The sequence below is a fragment of the Gossypium raimondii genome, chromosome 5, assembly GCF_025698545.1.
Source record: "Gossypium raimondii isolate GPD5lz chromosome 5, ASM2569854v1, whole genome shotgun sequence".
Lineage (NCBI taxonomy): Eukaryota > Viridiplantae > Streptophyta > Magnoliopsida > Malvales > Malvaceae > Gossypium > Gossypium raimondii.
The window spans coordinates 520,244-541,880 of record NC_068569.1 but is presented as its reverse complement, the minus strand read 5'-3'; the positions used below and the strand labels follow the sequence as shown (position 1 = coordinate 541,880).

Sequence of the window (21,637 nt, the reverse complement as noted above, 5' to 3'; positions counted from 1 at the left end):
GTGTCTGAGACGTATAACAGCCAAATCGAGTGTAGTTTGTTCGAGGAGGAGAGCTTTGATTGGTATTCTCTGTTAGATGATCAGTACCTTTCTAGTTTAACATAAACTAATATAATTGTCAAAATGCGATCAGTAGCTACCTACCATGTTTATAGTCTATACATATAGGACAAACTTCAATATGTATATAGGCCAAAGAAACTCCCCTTACCCTTTTCTTGTATTTTTCTACAATTATATAACATATATATACAAATACTAGTTATGCACCTTTACTGTTTTTTTTTTCTTTAATTTCCTTAACTAAACTTATAATGTGGACATATATTCATATTGAGAAGTGTTAGCTATTAGACAGTGGAGATGATGCCACATGGCAACCATATAACGGAGGTCCATCATCCATGAAGAGAGTACCAACATGCATGTATTAACATGTCTCCTGTATCTAAAAACTTAAAAAAAAAAAAAAAAACAGATAACAAAATTTAACCCACTTGTAAAATAAACTACTTATATTCCATTTCCAAATAATAACACAAAAAATTGTGCCCTTTTAAAACCGTGTAGTCAGAGGAACGTGATTTCCGTAAGCCAAAATTATATAAACTAATTATTAATTAGAATATGTTTCCCTGCCTTTTAACAGTTCTTTTTTATGTCGTTTTACGAACCAATGTATGAAAATGACGTAATCCATGCATAAAAGAAATATGCAATCCCTTCCCTTTGCATTATTTATATTTATATATTTATCAAAAATTAATTCCATTTTAATTTTGTAACTTATATAAGTTAATTCGATATATTAATTAAAAATTTCAAAATTAATTCAACGATTAGAATCAATTTAATTATCAGTTCGAATGAGTAACTTATTAAAACATTAAAAAATAGAACAAATCATTTCAATCATCGATTTAACTAAATTAATCAATCTGAACTAATATCTTATTTCGGTAAACTACTACTGGTAAATTTAAAATTATTCATGGAAAAGAGAAACATACATTGTTAAAATATACTAAGAAGACATATCAATTCCTTTAACAAAATGGAAAAGGAAAAGAAAAAAAAAGTAGGAAAGTAAATACAAACACACCATTCTTGAAAACAAGAAATTAAAAGAAAACCACAACATCAAGCACAGGAAAGAAGAAAATTTAGAAAAATCACAAACATAGTCTCCACGCCACAGTGCCCTAATTATTCTTGGATTACAGAAAATAGAAATGAGATAATTAGTTATCAAAAAAGGGCTTCCTCACGAGTACAACCGAGTTGATCACTTCATTTGTGGGATGAAAAACTGAAAGAACCTCAAAACCAGGCAAGTCCACTTCGTCCACTTCAGGGTATAAAAATGCTCTAGCTCCATTAGCACTCCTCACAAGCAAATACCCTCCTGCTTTCATGTGCTTCCTTACATGCTCTATAATCTTTAATTTCCGGTCTTTCCTCATCCCAACTAAAGCTGCCAGAAATATACAGTCATATTCCATTAGCTTCTCTTTTACCTCCATTATATCACTTGTCACGAACTTCATCCTCTTCTCGAACTCGTTATCCGACGCAACAATCCGACGAGCCACGTCGTTCGCCACTTCATCTATGTCGTAGTTGTCGAAATGTGTAGATTTCATGTGATGGGTTGCCATTACAAAGGAAGTGAGCGGCATTGGGCCCGAGCCAACGAACGCTACTTTCTTCGGTTGCACCACACCATTGTCGCTGAGAATTCTATATTCTAAACGGGCTAACTCCACGTAGTTGTTGTAATAAGGGAAGAGATCGAGATTGTTCAATGGTCGGGAAATTTTGGATATAAATGTGGCGAATTCAAGCTCTAATAAGCCCTCTGCATGGCCACAAAGAAGTATGAGATTCTCACGCATTGCTTGTACGTCCTGGGGTATGGCTTTAATGTCTATATTTGAAGGCAGGGTACATAATTTGACGAGGTGAGAGAAGAGGGTATTCACTTGCTTTGATGGCCTCAATGACTCGAGCTTGGAAATCCTATCGTGAATTTGGATGACCCGAGCGATGAGGATTTCAGCCGGAATCTTAGTTTCAAAGTTGGATTGATTTTGAAGAGAAGCCATTGATGAACACACACAAAAAAAATAGTGGATTGGAGATTGGATTACAAAGAAAGATTTAGACAACTGTAGTGCGTAATTATTGTCTCGTGGATAGAGGGGCTAGCCGTTTCAAGTACTTATAGAGGAAGAGATAGTTAGCTTAGCAAGCCTAACAAAAAATATGGGGTAAACTACAAAAATGGTCACTTTTGTTTGCCTTAAATTACATATTAGTCACTTAAGTTTGAAATGTTATGTTTTAGTCACTTATGTTATTGTTTTGTTACGAAGTGGTCACTCTACCGTTAAACTCCGTTACCTCCTTAACGACAGTCCTACATGGCAGTCTAAATGGGGTTTAAATGCCAACTTGGATGTATAGTTGCTAGGATAAAAATAGGTTTTTAATTAAATAAATTTAATTTGGACTACCATGTAGGAAATCCAATTTGGCATTTAAAACCCATTTGGACTGCCACGTAGGATCACTGTTAGGGAGGTAACAAAGCTTAATAATGGAGTGACCATTTCGTAACAAAACAATAACGTAAGTGACTAAAACGTAACATTTCAAACATAAGTGACTATTTTTATAGTTTACCCAAAAATATATTAATGTGTTGGTCAATACCGGCCTCATGCTTCATGCCATCGTATCTAAAATAGCATACATTATATGATGTGGATAATAAATTATATTAGTAGAGATTATTAGTTGTAAAATATATTTTTTAAATGTCATAATGATAATTTAAGTTGGTAACATTTACATTTTTTTAATTTATATTTATTTGATTCTTTTGATATAATATTGATGACAAAATTTTGTTCAAAAAGAAATAACCGTCTAAATGATAAAAAAATACAAACATTCAGAATTAAATTTATGTTGATGTATTTTTAAATAAATTTTGAGATGAATGAATTAGTGAAACTAAAAGAAAAAACACTTTGATGGTGATGACAGTGGATGGGATGATAAGTTATGATAAAAAGGGTCTGCCTCATAATTTTTCAAAAGATATTGGGATTTAAATTTATTTAAGTGGCTAATAGATATTGGGATTTAGATTTATTTAAGTGGCTTATCAGCATATTTGTCAAAATGAGAGCTCTTGTTCTTTTCACACTACCTCCTTCTGAATCAATACATAATTAGTATTTTAGGGAAATAGATACCGAATTGGGAGCATGTTCACACTTAACAAAAACAGTACGCACTAATTTATTTCCTATTTAATTTTATTAAATTTTTATTTTAAACCTACATTTAAATTTTGTCTTTTCCAATTCTTAAATTTATATTTTTTATTAAATTATCCTAAACAGGATAGAAAAGTTAATATTTGCTAATTTTACTAACATGTTATACACATGAATTATCATGTAGACGATACGTTAACATTTAATTTTTTAAATATATTAAATATATATTTATAAATTTTAATAATTTTAATGATTTTAATTTTAAAAATATTTTTATATTTTGTGAAAATTTTTAAAATTTAAAATTAATTAAGTCTTGACGTATCGTCCACATTTATGTAACGTCAACAAAGTTAAAAAAGTTAACTTTTATATTTATTTTGAAGTGATTTGACAAGAATAACAAGTTTAAAGACTAAAATACATGAAAAATTTAAATGAAATACCTTTATTTTTACAGAATTAAAAGGACTAAATAAATCATTATACCTAATAAAATAATAAAATTTTGACTTAGATTCAAATATATTATTTAAGGCATGGGAAATGTCTCAATTTTTGCCACGTGGTCAAAATGCTGCACAATCTAAATATTCAAACAGTTGGACCGGAACATGTTTTTTTTTTCTTTGTTCATTGGAACATGGTTCTAAGGCATGTCTATGTCAATGTTATTGTGTTTAAGTTTTACTCATGGAATAATATATGAAAATTTGAAGGTTTGGATTATTTTAATGAAATTTGACTCTATTTGGAAAAAATAGATTAAAATTTATGTTAAAAATAAATTAAATTGTTCGATCTTTTAGATAAATTCTAACAAGCAATTAAGTTTTTCGATTTAAATCGTGATGAATTTTTCACAACTCCAATAATAAAAAAGTAATTAATGATTTGATAAAAAAGTATCACTTTGAGTCTTGTCAATTTAAAAAAAATTAAAACATATTAAAATTAATTTCCAAAAGATAATAATATATATAATATCCTAAAACATTCTATAAAAAGTAATATCTTTCCTAAATGATAAATTCGAGGCCTCTAATAAGTAAATTATTGAATTAAGTTTGATTAAATTTTTTTCACATATATATGCTTTTAACTTAAATTTTAATTAGAACAAATCTATTCCACTTAAATTTCAATTTATTCAATTTAATTAAAATTAAAATTGAATTCCAGTGATGAAATAAAACCAACTTAAAATTATTTCATAATATATAAAATATATTATAGTAGATGAAAATTTAAAAAGTAAATATTATTTATTAATAAAAAGAAGAAAAAGAAAAAGAAAAGCAATTATAAAGCCAAGCATAAGCGGAGCTCAATACTAACATAATAAAACTGCAATAATGATTTTGACCCATGCTACCAACAGATTTGGGATTAGGCTCATAGTTTTAAAAATGTATCCTTGGGTAATAACACAAAATTTATCCCAAAAGAAATGAACACCAATAATCATGAGTCCATTTGCTTGTTTGGTTGGCCTAAAGCCCAAATTTTACAATAAAATTCAATTTTTTATTTTAGCCTTCCATTTATTTATTTTTTTTTATCTTTTTTAGTCCTTAGACTTGTATTGCTTGTCAAGTTACTCCCAAAGTAAATAGAAAAGTTAATGTCCATTAACTTTGATGGCACGACTTCCATATAGCAGTCAATATGTATGTCACATTAGCAATTAATTAATTATTCAAAAATTCAAAAATTTTATATTTTTTATGCTCTTTAGTATTTTTATGTTTTGAATTTTAAAATTAATTAATTAATGACATGACAATCCATCTGTAGTCCATGTCAAGAAAATTAGTAAACGTTAATTTTTCCATCCATTTTGAGAAAATTTGACAAACAGTTCAAGTTTAATGATTAAAAGAAACGAAATTTTAAATGAAAGACTAAAATGAATTTTTATAAAGTTGGTTATTATACCTTATCCAAATAAATAATTTTAAAATTCTTTATATAATGGGATGTTCATATATTTCTTATAGATATTATTTAGTTTATATAATATTTTATGTAAATATATATTTTAAATATTTAATAATAATCATAGGTGAAGTAGTAAAAACTTGTGTTGGATTGTTATTTTTAATGGTTTTATATAAAATTATATAAAAATGAAAAGAAAATGCATCGTCATAATAAGTGTAGATATATATTTTAACAAGTGATATCATATAATTAATTGTCTATGTATAAATTTATGAAATGTAAAACACATCAAGATCTCATTCACTATAATTCATCCATTTAATTTACTCATATTTGACATATATATAATCACCATCAAATTGTTAATCAAAATATAAATTATATAATAATATATGTATAACAACTTATTTGATCCTCCAACTTTATAAAAAAAAGTAATTTTAACCTTTTATTTTATTTATCACATTTTTAATTCAAAATATAAAACTTGTGTTGTTTGTCAAATCACTCTAAAATAGATAAAAAAAACATTGGCAGTTTATTAACTTTACTAACATAGCATCCACGTGTATGTCACATCAACAATTAATTAATTTTAAAATTTAAAATTCTTTTTAAAAATAAAAATCATTTTTTATTTTTTAAATTAAAAAATTAATTAAATGTTGATGTGGCATACGATAGATCGCCATGTTAGCAAAGTTAACAAATATTAACTTTTTCATCTATTTTTGGATGATTTGATAAATAACTCAAGTTTAAAGGTTAAATAAGATCAAAAATAAAATGAAGAATCAAAATAATTTTTTTTTATAAAATTAAAGAACCAATACTAATAATAAATTTTTAAATTAGAAAGCATATAATGGAAGCAACTATATTATATTTATTGATGCAGTTGGAGGTTCCAACGAGCTTGAGAGGCTATTTATGATGTATGTATATAGGATTGTCTCCTTCTACTTAGGAAGTCCGGAAAAAGAAAGAATGTGGGTACAATTAAAATATGAGAAATGAAACAATAATATTAGGGTTTGGAGCTGGAGTCTCAATCAAAGAAAAAAAACCCTTAAAGTTTCTTACAGAAACACTCAAATCACTGCCAATTTCTGTTTTTGTGTGTTTAATTATGAGCCAATCCCCAAAAACTGCATTAGATGCTTACCTAACACAATAGACCCAGGATTAGATTCCATGTTAGCTGAAAAAATTAAATGCTTAGGCTTTGTGAAGCGATATTATCGATGCATAATCAATGGATCAATAACTCAACTGTGAGTAGGCCCTTCATATTTAATAATCAATTTATTTACGTTGTTTGTAGGGCTTCAGGTATTACTCCCATCAACCCCAACTTAAGTCGCATCAATATATCATATACGTAATCTATGAATACGACAATTGGTTTTCCAAAATGTTGAAGTAGGACGACACGTTGGTGCAGGAATTAAGCTTTCCCTGTATACAACACAAATTAATTGTTAAGTGGATCATCTATTAGCCACTGCTTGGTACGTCAATTATATGATTTAATGGTTTTTTTTTACTAAATTAGTCATATGTCAAAAAGAAAAATATTAGTTAAATAGGTTAATTTTTTAAAATTTTAGTAAAATAAATATTTTGTTAAGAGAGAGTGAGAAAGCGTGTCCAACTAAAAAAATACGTCCAATTAGATATACTTTCACTTTAAATTGCATTTTAAATATAATTAATTCTTTCTGTCATATGATTAAGTATTAATGATTTTATCCTCTCCCACATAAATTTATATTTTTTATTTCATTTTGTTTTAAGTTTTTTATATTTTTAATTATCAGCTCCTTTGGTTAAATTGTTAAATAATAATTTCATCATTGAGACCTAGCTTCAATTCCCTCTTTAAACGCATTTTATATCATGTTGTTTTAAGTTTTTTATTATTTTAATTAATAAATATATTGTTTTCAAAGAAAATATTTCTTATTCATTTTTAATTAATAACTCTTTTATTCATAAAATCAAATAAATATTAAAAATATGATTATTTTTAGTAAATATAAATTTTATATATGCAATATTAATTTTTTAATCCATATAATGAGTGTAATAAATTTTAGTATTATATAAACATGATGATATTTGAAATATCGTTCCACAATGTAGATGAAAAACAATTATATTTGAAACATTTTACATATAAAAATAATAATTATATTTGAAATAATTATTTCATTCTATAATATTAAAAGTCACCATACTCACAATATAGGTGGAGAAAATAAATATTTGACATATAAATACTATATATATAAAGAAAAAAATAAATATTTGACATATAAATACTATATATAAAGAAAAATATATAAAAGAAATAGTTGATGTTTATATTATATATAAAGGAATTATTAATTTCAAATATTTTTGATATAATGATATATGTAATGTAACACCCCTAACCCTCATCCGTTACCGAAACAGGGTTACGGAGCATTACCGAACTTTACGAATTAAATACAGACATTTCCCAACTTTTGTTACACATATTAAGAATCAATTATATAACACTCATTGTCCCTTAGATGGACCTTCGAGGCCCAATATTCACCTTAGAAGTGAATCGAGACTAAACCGGGTAATCAGGGAAATTTTCTCAAAATTTCAAAAATTTTCTTAGAAGTAAGGGGACACATACTCGTGTCTTTGCCTGTGCGAATGAAAATAGGCCATTTTACAAGCCATATTTCTCATTCAATTTTGTGTCTATCTACAATCAACATTACAGATATCAACAAGCCATAATTAGACATTCAGAGCAAGCCAAAAAAAGTGGCTAAACTCAACACGCTATATATAAGCCATCATTAAACAAAATACCTATACATGTCACTATAATCAAAATCAAAACATTCGAAAATACCGATAGAACCAATGGATAGTGTGGTATATCTCCGACAAGCTTCCAACCCAATCGAGCTTCCGATAATCTGAAAAGTAGAAGAAAACAAATACATAAGCAATGAATGCTTAGTAAGCTCGTATAAACTTTATCATAATACTTCCTTTTCAAATATGAAATTTATACTTATCAAGAATAATCTAATGTTGCTACCACAATACTCATGAAGTTATATTTAACAACTCACTAAGTGAATAAATCTACAGTATCACTTATACATAATATTCCCAGCATAGTAGGATTTTAAACAACTTTAACTCTTCCAAAATTTCTTTATTTTCATTTGCGTTTCTTTACTTTGCACACTCATTCCATAAGCATAACACATCAATCATAAGCATATCATTCAACCATAGCTACGAGCTAATGCATTTAAACGTAAACTTTTTTAGAATTAATCACACGATAACAATGAGCAAAAGTATATTTTCATTTGAGCACTTACTCTTTCGACGCATCATATAATAAACCAATTACCATTTAACCAGTAACTTGGCACTTGTCTAAGCGTCAACAACAACACTTGTTAAGACACTTGAACATATTTCATATAAATTCAACATTGATAAACTTATTTTATCAACATATCACACTTGAGTTTATTACTCATCACAACTTACATAATTTCCATGTATACATATCAAGATATTGATATATATACATATCATGACACATATCATTCTCTTATTTTTTTTCTTCATATACATATATCATCCAAAAACAACTCATGTTATTTTACCATTCGAAGAACGACTTACGGATATGAGTACATCGTTTTCAGAAGCCCGAAGGCTGAACAGAAGCTCATGAGAGCTAAACAGAAAGTAAACACGAAAATTTGCAACAAATGTTGAACCTCGGTTTACTTGAGTAATTTGCCGTCAATTCATCATTTACATTTTCCGTCAATTCATCCTTTACATTCGTAGTGCCATAACCCAGTTATGGTCTTATCAACAAAATGCCATAGCCCAGCTATGATCTTACATATAAACACTGCCATGGTCCAACCATGGTCTTACGTTCATCGTGCCATAACCTAGTTATGGTCTTATCATCAGAATGTCATAGCCCAGCTATGATCTTATATATAAACACTGCCATGGTCCAACCATGGTCTTACGTTCATAGTGCCATAACCCAGTTATGGTCTTATCCGTCAATTCATCCTTTGCCACAAAATGATTGTACTCAGTCCCGCGTTCAATCCAAACTGAGTATTAAATTCGATAATATATTTCCAATAATAATTCAATTCCAATAATAGAACACACACACACACACACACACACACACACACACACACATATATATATATATAATATCCATCACCAAATAACATACAATTTAATCAAAATTATACATAATATAGTTCACACGAACTTACCAGGCTAAATTGCATAAATACCAAGATATAAGGGCATTTTGGTAATTTTTCATTTCCCTCGATTTTCTACCCGATCTTGATCTAAATTAATATTTCATTCAATTTATGAATTTAAATAATAAACCAATTCATTTCATGCAATTTGGTCTTTTTGATATTTTTACAAAATTGTCCTTAAAATTTTACTTTTATTCAATTTTAGTCCCTGAGCCCAAATCATGCAAATTAACCATTTTAATGCAAACCCATGCTAGCAGAATATTCATGGCATTCAATACAACGCAATTTTGCAATAATTTCACAACAAAACCTTGTATTTTTACTATTTCAACAAATTAGTCCCTAATCGAAAAATTCATCAAAATTACTTAATAAAATACTTTTAAATATCAACCAACATCTCAAATTCATCATTTAATAACTAAAATCATGTAGATTTATCAATGGCAACATTCAAAATATTTAACAAAATAAAAAACTAGAGTAAGATTTAGTTGGACCTAATTGTAACAATCTCAAAAACATAAAAATTACAAGAAACAAGTAAGAATTGAACTCACATGAAGCAAAATTGAAGAGCTAACTCAAGGAGCTCTCCCATGTCTATTTTTGAATCGAAAATTGGGAGAAGAATAAAAAATTGCCTAGAAACTTTCTAATTTCACTTTTATTTTATTTTATTTTCAATTTAATTACAATTTTTCCAGCTTTATTTTATTATTTTTTCCATGTTATGCCGCATCATCTTTTCATTTAGGCATAATTTCCATTTAGGTCCTTCTTTATTTATTAATCAAGCCATTTAGTCACTTTCTTATTATAATTAGCAAGTTTTGCACCTTTTTCAGTTTAGTCCTTTTTAATTAATTAACTATTGAAACGTTAAAATTTTTAACTAAACTTTAATACTACCTTAATGAAACTTCATAAATATTTATAAAAATATTTACGGCTCGGTTTATAGAAACGAGGTCCCGATACCTCATTTTCTAAAACCACTTGAACTAGGGTTTTATCACTCGAATCTAATAATTCATTATAAGACACAAATTAATAATTCAAAAAAAATTTTAAATCATATTTGACTCGTAAATATTAAATAATAAAATTTACGAGCTTACTCGTCGAATTTGGTGGCCTCGAACCACTGTTTCCGACATCACTGAAAATCTAGCTGTTACATATAAAATATATTTTTATTATACAATTACATATTTATTATTTGATTTTATGAATAAAAGAGTTATTAATTAAAAAGATGAATTAAAAGAAAAAAATTGAAAACAATATATTTATTAATTAAAAATAAGAAACTTTTAAACTTGAAGATAAAGCTACTAACATTTAACCATCTAACAAAAAATTTTGATTATATTAAAAAAGTTTGAAAATGCAACTTAAAGGGAAAGTATGCCCGGCTGGTCGCGCTTTTCCACTATTTCTTCAAAAAATGACCTATTTCCTTGAATTTAAAAAAAAAATTAGATTATTTAACCGATAAACTCTTCTTCTTCTTCTTCTTCTTTTGGCATATATGATTTATTTAGCCATCTTTTTCTAACACACTTTATGTATATATATATATATATATCTAATAATAAAATTAATTTTACCAATAATGTTTTAATCTAGCGATAAGAGTATTATGTTGTAGAGATAATAAATTTCATTTATCTAATTTAAATTTAAAATATAATTAAAAATATTGAATTATTTATCATTCCATCCCATAAAAAAATAAATCTCATAACATCCTCTTAAATGAAGACAGATGAGAAATTGGAAAAGTATGAATCCTTTAATAGGAATCTCCCTCAATGTCTAGGTAGCACTTATTTTATATATAAGCCGTAGAGAACTCCAACACCACAAGTTTGCTTTTCTCCCATTACTTGGTTTGGCCACTTTGAAGGTAAAAAAGAAAAAAGAGGCAGAAATTTAGAGAAGTTGATTCAAACAGAAAGGGTGATGGAACTGAGCATTCAGAAAACAGAAGCCTTGATTAGGCTGAGTACGATAGTGATGTTGGTTTTAACAGCTTGTTTAATTGGGTTGGATTCTCAAACAAAGGTCATCTTCTACGTTCAAAAGAAAGCTTCTTTCAACGATTTGCGTGCTCTTGTGTAAGATCTTAGTATCGTTTAATTACCCCCAACCATCCATTTTATCTATATATCACTTCATTGGCTGCTGCTTATAATCTACTTCAACTATGCTGTTCTTCATTTTACAAAGGAACCTCGCTGCAATCTTACGCATATCTAGCTTGGCTTCGTTATATTTTGGATCAGGTATGCATTTACTTATAAGAAGATTAAAAAGAAAATGAAAACCATAATTAGATTGTTATCAGGGTCAGGGTTACAATTTACAATGGGTTCATTCCTAGTTAAAGGATTATTATTTTTGTTAATTTCAAATTTAAAGACGAAGAAATATAACTGCTTGGATGCAATTTTTTTTATATAATTATTAAATTATTCAAAATCCTCCTTTAATTAAAAGAGAAGATGTAACACCAAAACTGCCGTGAGACTTAATTAAGCTGAGATGTAAATTTTTTGTTTTATTGGCTACAGATGAAATCACATTTATTAGGCGCTATTGCATTAAATTCCATAAATGATACAGGACCACAATGTTGGTTGATTATAATAAATACAACAATCTAGTCCAATATCCTCGTAAATCATTATTATTATTATTGATAAAAGATATTACGCATGAGAGTGAAACACTTCGAGTTGTAATAGAATTTATTTTCTAAAAATTAATTTAAGTTTAAATTTGAAACTTAGTAAAATTTTTAAATTTTGAAGAGTTTAATGAAGATTTTTTAAAAATTTTGAGGTCTAATTAAAATTTTAATTCTTGTAAAGAATAATTAATTTTTCTAAAAATATAAAAAATCAAAATATTTTTAAAATTTTGGAGAGCCTTGGCCTCTCAGCCCTCATAACAGTTCACTCATAATTGTATTAAAAATAGAATAAAAAAGCGAAATAAAAATATTTTCATTAATCGAAACTTGAGCTCTGTTTATATTGTTCAGTAATTAAAAAAATATTTTCCCCACCTACGCATCTCATTTATCTGTTTTGGATTGCTTTTGTTAGGCAGTAGTGTACGCAGTGTTTGCGGGAAACCTAGCGGCAATGGAGCATTCATTTTTGGTATTAACCGGAGAAGAGAACTTCCAATGGCTCAAGTGGTGCAATAAATATACTCGATTCTGCACCCAAATCGGAGGATCCTTGCTCTGCGGCTTCGTTGCAATCTTACTAATGTTTTCCATCGCTTCCATCTCCGCATTCAACTTGTTCAGGCTTTATTCCCCCACCAAGTTCATGCACTTGAAACTCTAATCATAAATTATGGTTAATGTGGCATTGAAAATTTTTTAACTTCATAATTTGATTGACATTTTGCCATATAATTTAAAATTTTTAAAAATAAACTATTTGTGAAGTTAAAAATTTTCATGCCAAATAATTACTTATGTTAATATTATTATTTATAAAAGAAATGAAAAAGTAACAAAAAAAATGTAGCATTGGATTTTTATTATTAATAGATTGTCTACGTAATAGTATTTGTTCATAGACGCTTAAGTTGTGGGTTTTTTTTTTTTTGAGTAAAATCCCTGGATTCCATTGCTCGTAGGTCGTACATCAATTCCCAAAAACATCACAGCAGTCAAAAGCAGTAAATACATCAAACCAAATAAAAGCGCAATAAATAAAGCAGGAAAATTAGCAAAAAAAAAACCTGAAAACATCCCATTAAAACTAAAAGACACAAAACCCAAATGAAACGCCTTTATAGTGTCACGGGGCTAGATCTTTCGTCTTGCGATCCGTGCGGCCTTAAGTAATCCGTTCGTCCAAACTCGCCTAAGTCAGCCTTTACTCAAGTGAGGATTCCTTAAGAACTCCTCCAAGGCACCAAGTTGAAGAGCGAAAGCGATTTATGCCAAAAGAAGCTACAAAGAATCACAGAAAGACACAGAAAATAATACACACAAGGTGTTTGAGTAAATGCTCTCTCTCAGGATTCTATTACTCTTAAGAATACAATATACAATGGAATGAGTACAAATGAGGGGGAGGCTCTCTATTTATAGTTGAGCTCCCCAAAACCAACGGTCAAGATACATTTACATCGACGGACAAGATTAACCATATCCCTTAATTTTAGGGATTTATAAGATATGCCATAGCAAATCTAATATAATCTTTACAAGATATGATTCCTTCAACCTTCTAAGCTTGAAAACCGTAACTATGGCTTCCCCCTTGTTATATTCAGCCACCATGGAGAAGATGAGCACATTTTGCCATCATTTTTTTCCTTTTTTATTTCTTTTTATTACTTAATTACCAAATTGCCCCTAACTTAAAATTTTCTTATTTCACTTATCTCATGTCCATTTTTGTCCATAACTTAACCAATGGTCTAATTATCATATAAAAACCTCCATTTTAAAATTTCATAACAACTGGACACCTCTAACATGTAGAACTCAACTTTTGTACTTTTTACAATTTAGTTCTTTTTACTAAATTGAGTGCCCAAACGTCGAAATTTTCGAACGAAATTTTCACAAAATCATTTCGTGAAATTGTATACCATAAAAATATAATAAAAATAAATTTTCCCTCGTCGAATTTGTGGTCCCGAAAGAACGAGAGCTCTACGAAATACTTTAATGTCGCTCGACTCGATGTTGATTCTGCATCCTTTCAAGTCTAAAATACTCAAGGAGATGAGATTCTTTCGTAAATCAAGTACATACCTGACATCTGAGAGTGTCCTAATCGTCCCATTGTGTATCCTAATTTTAACAGTACCAATACTAATTACCTTACTAGATAAATTGTTTCCTATGCGCACAACTCCACTTTCAACCGAAGGTGTATGTGGAGAACCATTCTCTATTGGGACATATGTGGAAAGAACATCTCGAATCTAGGATCCACTCGGATGTGAGCTTGGAGTTATCACTCATTGACACTAACAAGAAATCATCACCGCTTTTATTGGCCAAATTAGCACTAGCTACATCTTCCTCGTTACTCTCAACAGCTTTTTTATTTCGCAGTTTATAACAATCTACTTTGACGTGACCTAACTTTTTACAATAGTGACACATTTTGTCTCGTTTCTTTGATGCTACCAAAATGGAAGCTTGCCTATCTACCTTGCTATCCAAACCAAACTCATTGTCGAGTTTGTCTCTACTCAACAAATGACTCTTCACATTTTCGAACAAGAGTTTGTCTCTGCCATAAATCAGGGTCTCCTTGAAAGGCTTGTATAAATGGGGTAAAGAGCACAATAATAGCATAGCTTGATCTTCATCGTCAATATGAACCTCAACATTCTTTAAATCATTTAAAAGAGTAATGAATTGATTGATGTGATCTCTAAGAAGCTCACATTCGTTCATGCGAAACGTAAATAGACGTTGTTTCAACACTAAATGGTTAGCTAGAGACTTAGTCGCATAAAGAGTTTCTAACCGTTTCCACAATGCAGATGATGTCTTCTCCATCAATACCTCCTGCAATACCGTATTTGCGAGGCACAACTGGGTTGCAGACAAGGCCTTTTCATCAAGCTCTTCTCATTCTGTTTGGTTTAGATTCTCAAGTTTTTTCCCGGTAACAACCTTTTTCAAGCCGGTTTGAACTAGAATTATCATCATCCGAACTTACCACAGATTGAAATTTGTCTCACCATCGAACTTCTAAATTTCAAACATTGTTGCTGTCATCTTTGAATGGGCTGATCTATGAAAATTAAACTAGCTCTGATACCACTTGTTGAGGATCGACCCGATTAAGCAACAAGTAAAAAAATAGCGGAATAAATTGAGAAATTGAACACATAAATTTAACGTGAAAAAATTCCCTCCAAAAAGGATAAAAAAACCACGGGTAAAAATAATTTTACTATAATAGCAAAAGAACGAAGAGTACAAAAGATGAAGATAAAAACTAAACCCCGAAAACAAAGAACCCTCAAAACGTAAACACAAAATTCTCTAAATGTGTTATAAGTTCTAATCTCTAATAAGTGTATTTTCTAAGGTTGTAAAAGAGTCTATTTACAAGCTAAATTCATATGTCAAATAATAATAAAATAATCTAGACTAATTAGAGTTTGATTGAAACAAATAAATAGAGTCTAACTGAAAGATTATTTCTCAAATTTGACTGAAATAGGAGTAATACTCAATAGGCTTCTTTTTTACTTTTCAACAATATATTAATTTCTTCTCAAATGGACTTAAATGAAAGCGAAGAAAGGTGTTTCCTCTTTGCCACTGCATTTAATTTAACCCAATGATTGGAGCACATAGTTGGTATGGGATTATTTCAAACCTAAAAAGATACAAATTTAGAAATAGAAAAAACCAAAAACAAAGGGAATAAAACTATAGAAAACAAATATATAAAGCACAACAAATGTTTGAGTTTCAACTTTGTCAAACAATGAAACACATGTTGTACAACATTGGTTTTTTTCGAGTTTGTTCACAAAATAATACAAATTTTACATTGAAAGCCCAAATGCTGTAACATTTTACTCTGATCCTCCATTCTTGGTTCCCCAAAAGTGAGAAATTCAATTCTTTGGCATTAAAAGATCTCCAGCGCCCAACACATTTTGTTCCCAGGTTGATGGAGGAAAAAGAGAAAAAAAAAAGAACAACAAATCCACATCTGTATTGATAGCATTTTCTAGATGGTAGCGAGCTTTGCTCTTAGATCTTTCCGCAATACCTTACCTGAAGGAGATTTAGGGATTGCATCCGTGAAGAAAACCCGGCCAAGCCTCTTGTAAAACACAACCTGCAATAATAATAGTAATAAGCCAACCATTGGATCAATAGTTTTTGATAACTTAATCATAAGTTTTTGAGATAATTAGTTGAGCAGCAATTAAACAAGTTATTAACATTACCTGTTTTGAGATGAATTGCTTAATGTCATCCTCAGTGATCTTAGAACCATTGGATCTCACAACGAAAGCAACTGGAACCTCTCCAGCAGCTTCATCTTTCATACTGAAATGCATATATGGAATTGCATGGCTTACAGTTGTCGTTTGCTAATGCAGAAATTTAAACATGGTTTGGTTATGTCGAAGTAGACTTACGGTACAACAGTAGCATCGGAGATGTTGGGATGGGCAATTAACATTGCTTCCAGCTCAGCAGGTGCGACTTGGAACCCTTTGTATTTGATCAGTTCCTTCAATCGATCGACAATGAAAAGCTCATCATCGTCGTCAATGTAGCCAATGTCGCCGGTGTGCAACCATCCATCTTTGTCTATGGTTACCTTTGTGGCTTCCGTATCATTAAGATAACCTGAAATAATATTCATGCGTAAATGTCATAGGTGAATTTTTCTCATATTTTGATTCGAGTTTATGCTTTAAAATAATTTTTTATGCATTTTAAAATATTTTTTAAAATTTTAAAATGATTTTAAATTTTTAAAACTATTTTATTTTATGCTAAAAATAAAAATTATTTTAAATACAACATAAAAATAATTTATTAAAAGTTTTATTCATTTTAAAAGTTTCAAAACTTTGAAGTGTTATTTTTAAAACAATTTTACAAGCTTTTAAGGTTAGAAATATTGTTAATAAAAGGTTTTAAACAACTACATAAAATTATCTTTATCAAAATTTAAATAAATTATACAAGTTTTATGATTGTGACTCTTAGAATAGTTGAGTATATAATTTTGTTTAATGAATTGTAGAGTTTGGTTGGCAATTTCAAAGGTTATTATTTGCAACATTGTGGTAAGGCTTCGACTTTTGGGTCAGCAAGACATGCATCCCACCAAACAAATGATTGCTTTATACAATTCTCTCACTCCAGCTATTATACCCAAACAATGAGACAAATGTTGACCCATTAAAACTTTCCACGCCTACTATCTTCGGAATCAATCAAACAATATATATATATATATATATTTCTAAACTTTTCCTCTTTCAATTTAATCAATCTAAAAATTCATTGATTAATAAATGATTTAATGATTAATTGATATCCAAATTTGATACTTTTTCTAATATATTATTTATATTATTTTTGGCCCAATATAATATTTATATTTGATAAAAGTTAACGTCGTTACTTTTAGATATCAATATAAACTTTGTAGTATTTAATTCATGTTTTAAGGAAAATTTGATGAAATTTAATTTCTACTATTATTATGTTTGAATTTTTTTATTTTGTGTTTAACTTGTCAAATACAATTTGGACATGATTTAATCCAGATTATAGTATTAAATTTATTAAAGCTAATTACTAATATTATTAGCTAATATTGATTTTTATCAAATCAACTTTAAAGCTCAAAACACTAAAAAGTTAATAGAGTCACTTTTAGATACCAAAATATATAACTTTTATAAAATATAAGGACCAGATTAGATAAAAATTAACACAAGTACCATATTAAAAAGTGTCAAACTTAAGTACCAAATTATGTATTAAGCTTAAATTAATCTAAAACATATCAACTTTATTATTCTATTTAAATATATATTTTTAGAAGTTAAAATAAAATTTTAAAATCTAAATAAAATCCCATCTTTTGATTTATTTTAAAGGTTTTATTTTAGGTGTATATATATTGAGAAATCGGTAGACTTTTTTGTGATATACTTAAATATTTATTAGAAGGAATAGAGGTTAGGGGTTGACACTAATTAAGATTTGAAAATTGTATACCTTTCATAATCTGGGTGCCCCGAATGCAAATTTCCCCCGATTGGTTTTGTGGAAGCGACGCCCCAGTGTGAGGATCCACGATCTTCATCTCCGCGTTCCGTACGACTGTGCCGCACGCACCGGATTTTGTCTCCCGGGGTTCCTTCGCAAAAGCCAAGTTCATAGCCAGCACTGGCCCTGCCTCAGTCATGCCATACCCCTGCACTCAATTGATTGCACCGCCACAAACACATAAAAACATTACCCAATTGCATATTAATCGGAGAGACATGCACATTAATTGGAGACCCATCGATTTTTCTCTTTGTTGGGTGGTGCTGGATTAATTGAATCAAACTTATCATGTTTTTGCATTTAATTCAACTTTATGGTAGAAAACAACAACAACAAAATTCATTGCATCTCCTCCATTTATTAAAGGCAAGTACTAGACGTGGCAGAGCCAATACCATATACATATGAAATAATGTCAATTAGTTGTACCAAAACAAAATAGAAATAATGTAAATTGGTAAGAAAATTTTCCAAAATATGCATCTTGACACTTAAGTTTTTTGTCATATAAGAAATAAAAATGAAAAAAGTTGCCATCATAAATTCATTCCAGTCCTTCAAGGTCCCACCAAAACAACTAGAATGCTAGTTATCATTTATTGTGGAATTTATTATATTACAAGTCAGACTTCCTTTATGATAAATTAGATTTTGTATTATACATTAAAATGTAAATGTAAATATTTCTTTTTTCCTTTAAATTTTATTCATTTTATTATTAAAATTAACATAGCTAATAAAATAACCATACAATTACATATGTAAGACCTTGTGTTAATACACATGGATCAATTTTAATAATAAAATTTATAAAACTTTTAACAAAAATATTAATTTACCCTTTAATCTAATATACGAAAAATAACAGAACTTTTAATATAATAAATTCCAAAATACTTTTAACTATTTTTATTTCATAGGTTTGTCGTTGCACATGAAGACCCAATCTACAACTCTCAAAACATAAACCTCAGCAGACCAGAGCGTGTTATTGTTAATCTATCATCAGTATGTCTTCTTTTTTCTAAGAATAATCTGTATTAATTAAATAAACATATTATTTATCAAACCGAGTCAATTCATCGTACCTGTCCTAATTTTGCATTTGGAAGCCTATCTCTAGCAGCATCCTCTAGCTCCTTCCCCATCGGTGCACCACCGGACATCACCATCCGAATAGAGGAAAGGTCATATTTATCAATGACCGGAGACTTAGAGACTGCCAAAACGATCGGCGGCACGAATGGGGCAATGGTTACCTTGTATTTCTCGACAAGCTCCATCAATGTCACGATCTCAAACTTCTGCATAATCAAAATTGCAGCTCCTACTCTCAAAGAACAAAGCAACACCGAATTGAGTGAATATATGTGAAACAAAGGCAACACACAGAGAATCACATCTTTCTCGTGGAAATAAAGATTGGGATTCTCTCCATCAACTTGTTGAGCAATGCTCGTTACGAGACTTTTATGAGTCAACATCACTCCTTTAGGTAATCCCGTTGTTCCCGATGAGTAAGGAAGGGCTACAACGTCGTCGGGGTTGATTTTAACGGCCGGGATTTCGTCTTCGTTAGCTTCAGTCAATTCCGAGAAATTTAAACAGCCTTCCGGTGGTGCATCTATCGTTACGATCTTGATGTCGTTGTCTTTAGCGAAACTCTTCACTTTCTCCGCATAAACTGCTTGAGTTATAAGCAGTTTAGTCTTCGACGCCGTCGCCTGTTTCGCAATCTCTGCCGGAGTGTAAAAGGGATTAGCGGTGGTACTGATAGCTCCACGGAACGATGCAGCGAGGAAAGCAAAGATAAATTCCGGTGAGTTTTGAAGCAGAAGCATGATGACATCTCCTTGTTGGATACCCAAATTGTTGAGGCCAGTAGCCACTTTACGAGCAGTGAGATGAACTTCGGCATAAGTATATATCTTACCAGTAGGACCATTGATTAAACAAGGACGATCTTTAAACTGGGAAACATTCTCAAAGCAGTATGTATGTAAAGGGAGGTGATTTGGGATGTAAATATCAGGGAGGGTGGAGCGAAAGATGAACTCAACACGCTGGTGTTGATCGGCCTCCATTAATGGCGAAATTTAGAGAAAATAACCGAAGGGTGAGAACTGCGAAAGGCAAAAGAAGAAGGTGAGTGTTTGGTTTTGTTTTTGGCTGGTCTGGTCTGGTTGGTTTATGGTTTGGTTGAGGGAAATAAACAAGTAGGTGTAGGTAATGGTAGAGGAGCCACCCTCATCGCCAATTTAAAACAAAGTCCCAAATATGTATATTCATTTGGGCAACAAGTCATATGTATTAGTTCATTGCTTTATGTATTGATTTAGACATTTGGACATTGGCTATGTTGTTGAATCCTTCACCAAACCTTAATTATTGGAAATTAATTAACGTGTATTATGTATATTATCTGGAAAAGTAAATACAACTTTTTTTTTTGTTAAAAAAATTAGTACATGCTAATAAAGCTAAAGCCCGCTATTTAAATTGAATTGTCTATATCATTTTTCAGAAGTCTTTGTACATGTGACGATGAATCAATTAGTCATTTCACCTCTTGTCGTTTTTGCTAAGTAATCAACAACCTTATTAAAGTAAACACATTTTCTATAACAAAACAATCATACATCCTAATATTTTTGAGAGAGAATGAGATATCGGCAATACAAGGTTAAAATATAGATAATATAGGGTGACGTCACTATTCAAGGACTTGAATTTGACAATAACTCTCACATTGTAATATGAATTTTTTTGTCCAATTTAATTCCTGAACTTGATAATTATTTTCACATCGGGGTCTAAACTAACCAGTTGTTCCAATATTAGGGCTTGAACATTTTTCTTGTCTAGCCTATAAACTTGTCAATTGTTCTCATATTAGGATTTGAATTTTAGGTTTTCAGGTAAATATTAATTTGGACCCAACAAAATTTAATCCCTACTAATGGACCAAATATCAAGTACTAAGATTAACTTGAAAAAAGAAGAAGTTCAGACTCCAATTTGAAAACAATTACAAAATTTAGAAATTAACTTAAACAAAATAAAAATTCAAACCTGTAAATGTAAAAATTAATTAGTATAGTAAAGAAAACACCTAAGGACATTGATTGTTGGAATGGGACACCCTTTAAACAGTAATGGTTCAAATCTGGATAACTGGACAACTAGCCGTCCCAAAATTTAAATCCACATATATGTTCATGATCCAACAAAAATTTCTCTTTCAACCAAAATGTGAT

The 21,637-nt window shown here is 29.7% G+C and overlaps 3 protein-coding genes across 4 annotated transcripts; 1 reads left to right on the top strand and 2 right to left on the bottom strand.

Annotated features, from left to right (window-relative positions):
• Positions 1-971: 971 nt before the first annotated feature.
• LOC105767526 (nicotianamine synthase) lies at positions 972-2,181 on the bottom strand. The gene has a single exon (XM_012587081.2). It carries the CDS (start codon positions 2,103-2,105, stop codon positions 1,242-1,244), a length of 864 nt encoding a protein of 287 aa, XP_012442535.1. The 5' UTR covers positions 2,106-2,181; the 3' UTR covers positions 972-1,241.
• A 9,205-nt stretch (positions 2,182-11,386) lies between these two features.
• On the top strand, positions 11,387-13,159 carry LOC105769384 (CASP-like protein XL3). 2 transcript variants are annotated; one of them, XM_052630878.1, is made up of 3 exons: positions 11,387-11,682; positions 11,721-11,850; positions 12,676-13,159. In XM_052630878.1, exons 1-3 carry the CDS (start codon positions 11,528-11,530, stop codon positions 12,922-12,924), a joined length of 534 nt encoding a protein of 177 aa, XP_052486838.1. In that variant the 5' UTR covers positions 11,387-11,527; the 3' UTR covers positions 12,925-13,159. The 2 variants fall into 2 exon arrangements, with proteins under 2 accessions (XP_052486838.1, XP_052486837.1); XM_052630877.1 differs by having other exon boundaries at positions 11,795-11,850; positions 12,676-12,913.
• A 2,834-nt stretch (positions 13,160-15,993) lies between these two features.
• On the bottom strand, positions 15,994-20,663 carry LOC105769383 (4-coumarate--CoA ligase CCL1). Its single transcript, XM_012589986.2, has 5 exons — positions 19,469-20,663; positions 18,327-18,525; positions 16,724-16,937; positions 16,529-16,631; positions 15,994-16,416 (listed from the first exon to the last, which is right to left on the bottom strand). Exons 1-5 carry the CDS (start codon positions 20,462-20,464, stop codon positions 16,306-16,308), a joined length of 1,623 nt encoding a protein of 540 aa, XP_012445440.1. The 5' UTR covers positions 20,465-20,663; the 3' UTR covers positions 15,994-16,305.
• Between the last annotated feature and the right edge of the window lie 974 nt (positions 20,664-21,637).

What these genes read in the sequence shown, in the direction of transcription:
- LOC105767526 (XM_012587081.2), bottom strand. Translation starts at nt 2,105, where the DNA reads ATGGCTTCTCTTCAAAATCAATCCAACTTTGAAACTAAGATTCCGGCT.
- LOC105769384 (XM_052630878.1), top strand. Translation starts at nt 11,528, where the DNA reads ATGGAACTGAGCATTCAGAAAACAGAAGCCTTGATTAGGCTGAGTACG. An exon ending in AACGATTTGCGTGCTCTTGT is followed by an intron (nt 11,683 to 11,720) that starts GTAAGATCTTAG and finishes CCCCAACCATCC; the next exon opens with ATTTTATCTATATATCACTT. An exon ending in TTCGTTATATTTTGGATCAG is followed by an intron (nt 11,851 to 12,675) that starts GTATGCATTTAC and finishes TGCTTTTGTTAG; the next exon opens with GCAGTAGTGTACGCAGTGTT.
- LOC105769383 (XM_012589986.2), bottom strand. Translation starts at nt 20,464, where the DNA reads ATGGAGGCCGATCAACACCAGCGTGTTGAGTTCATCTTTCGCTCCACC. An exon ending in CAAATGCAAAATTAGGACAG is followed by an intron (nt 18,526 to 19,468) that starts GTACGATGAATT and finishes AATTGAGTGCAG; the next exon opens with GGGTATGGCATGACTGAGGC. An exon ending in AGCAATTCATCTCAAAACAG is followed by an intron (nt 16,417 to 16,528) that starts GTAATGTTAATA and finishes TTATTATTGCAG; the next exon opens with GTTGTGTTTTACAAGAGGCT.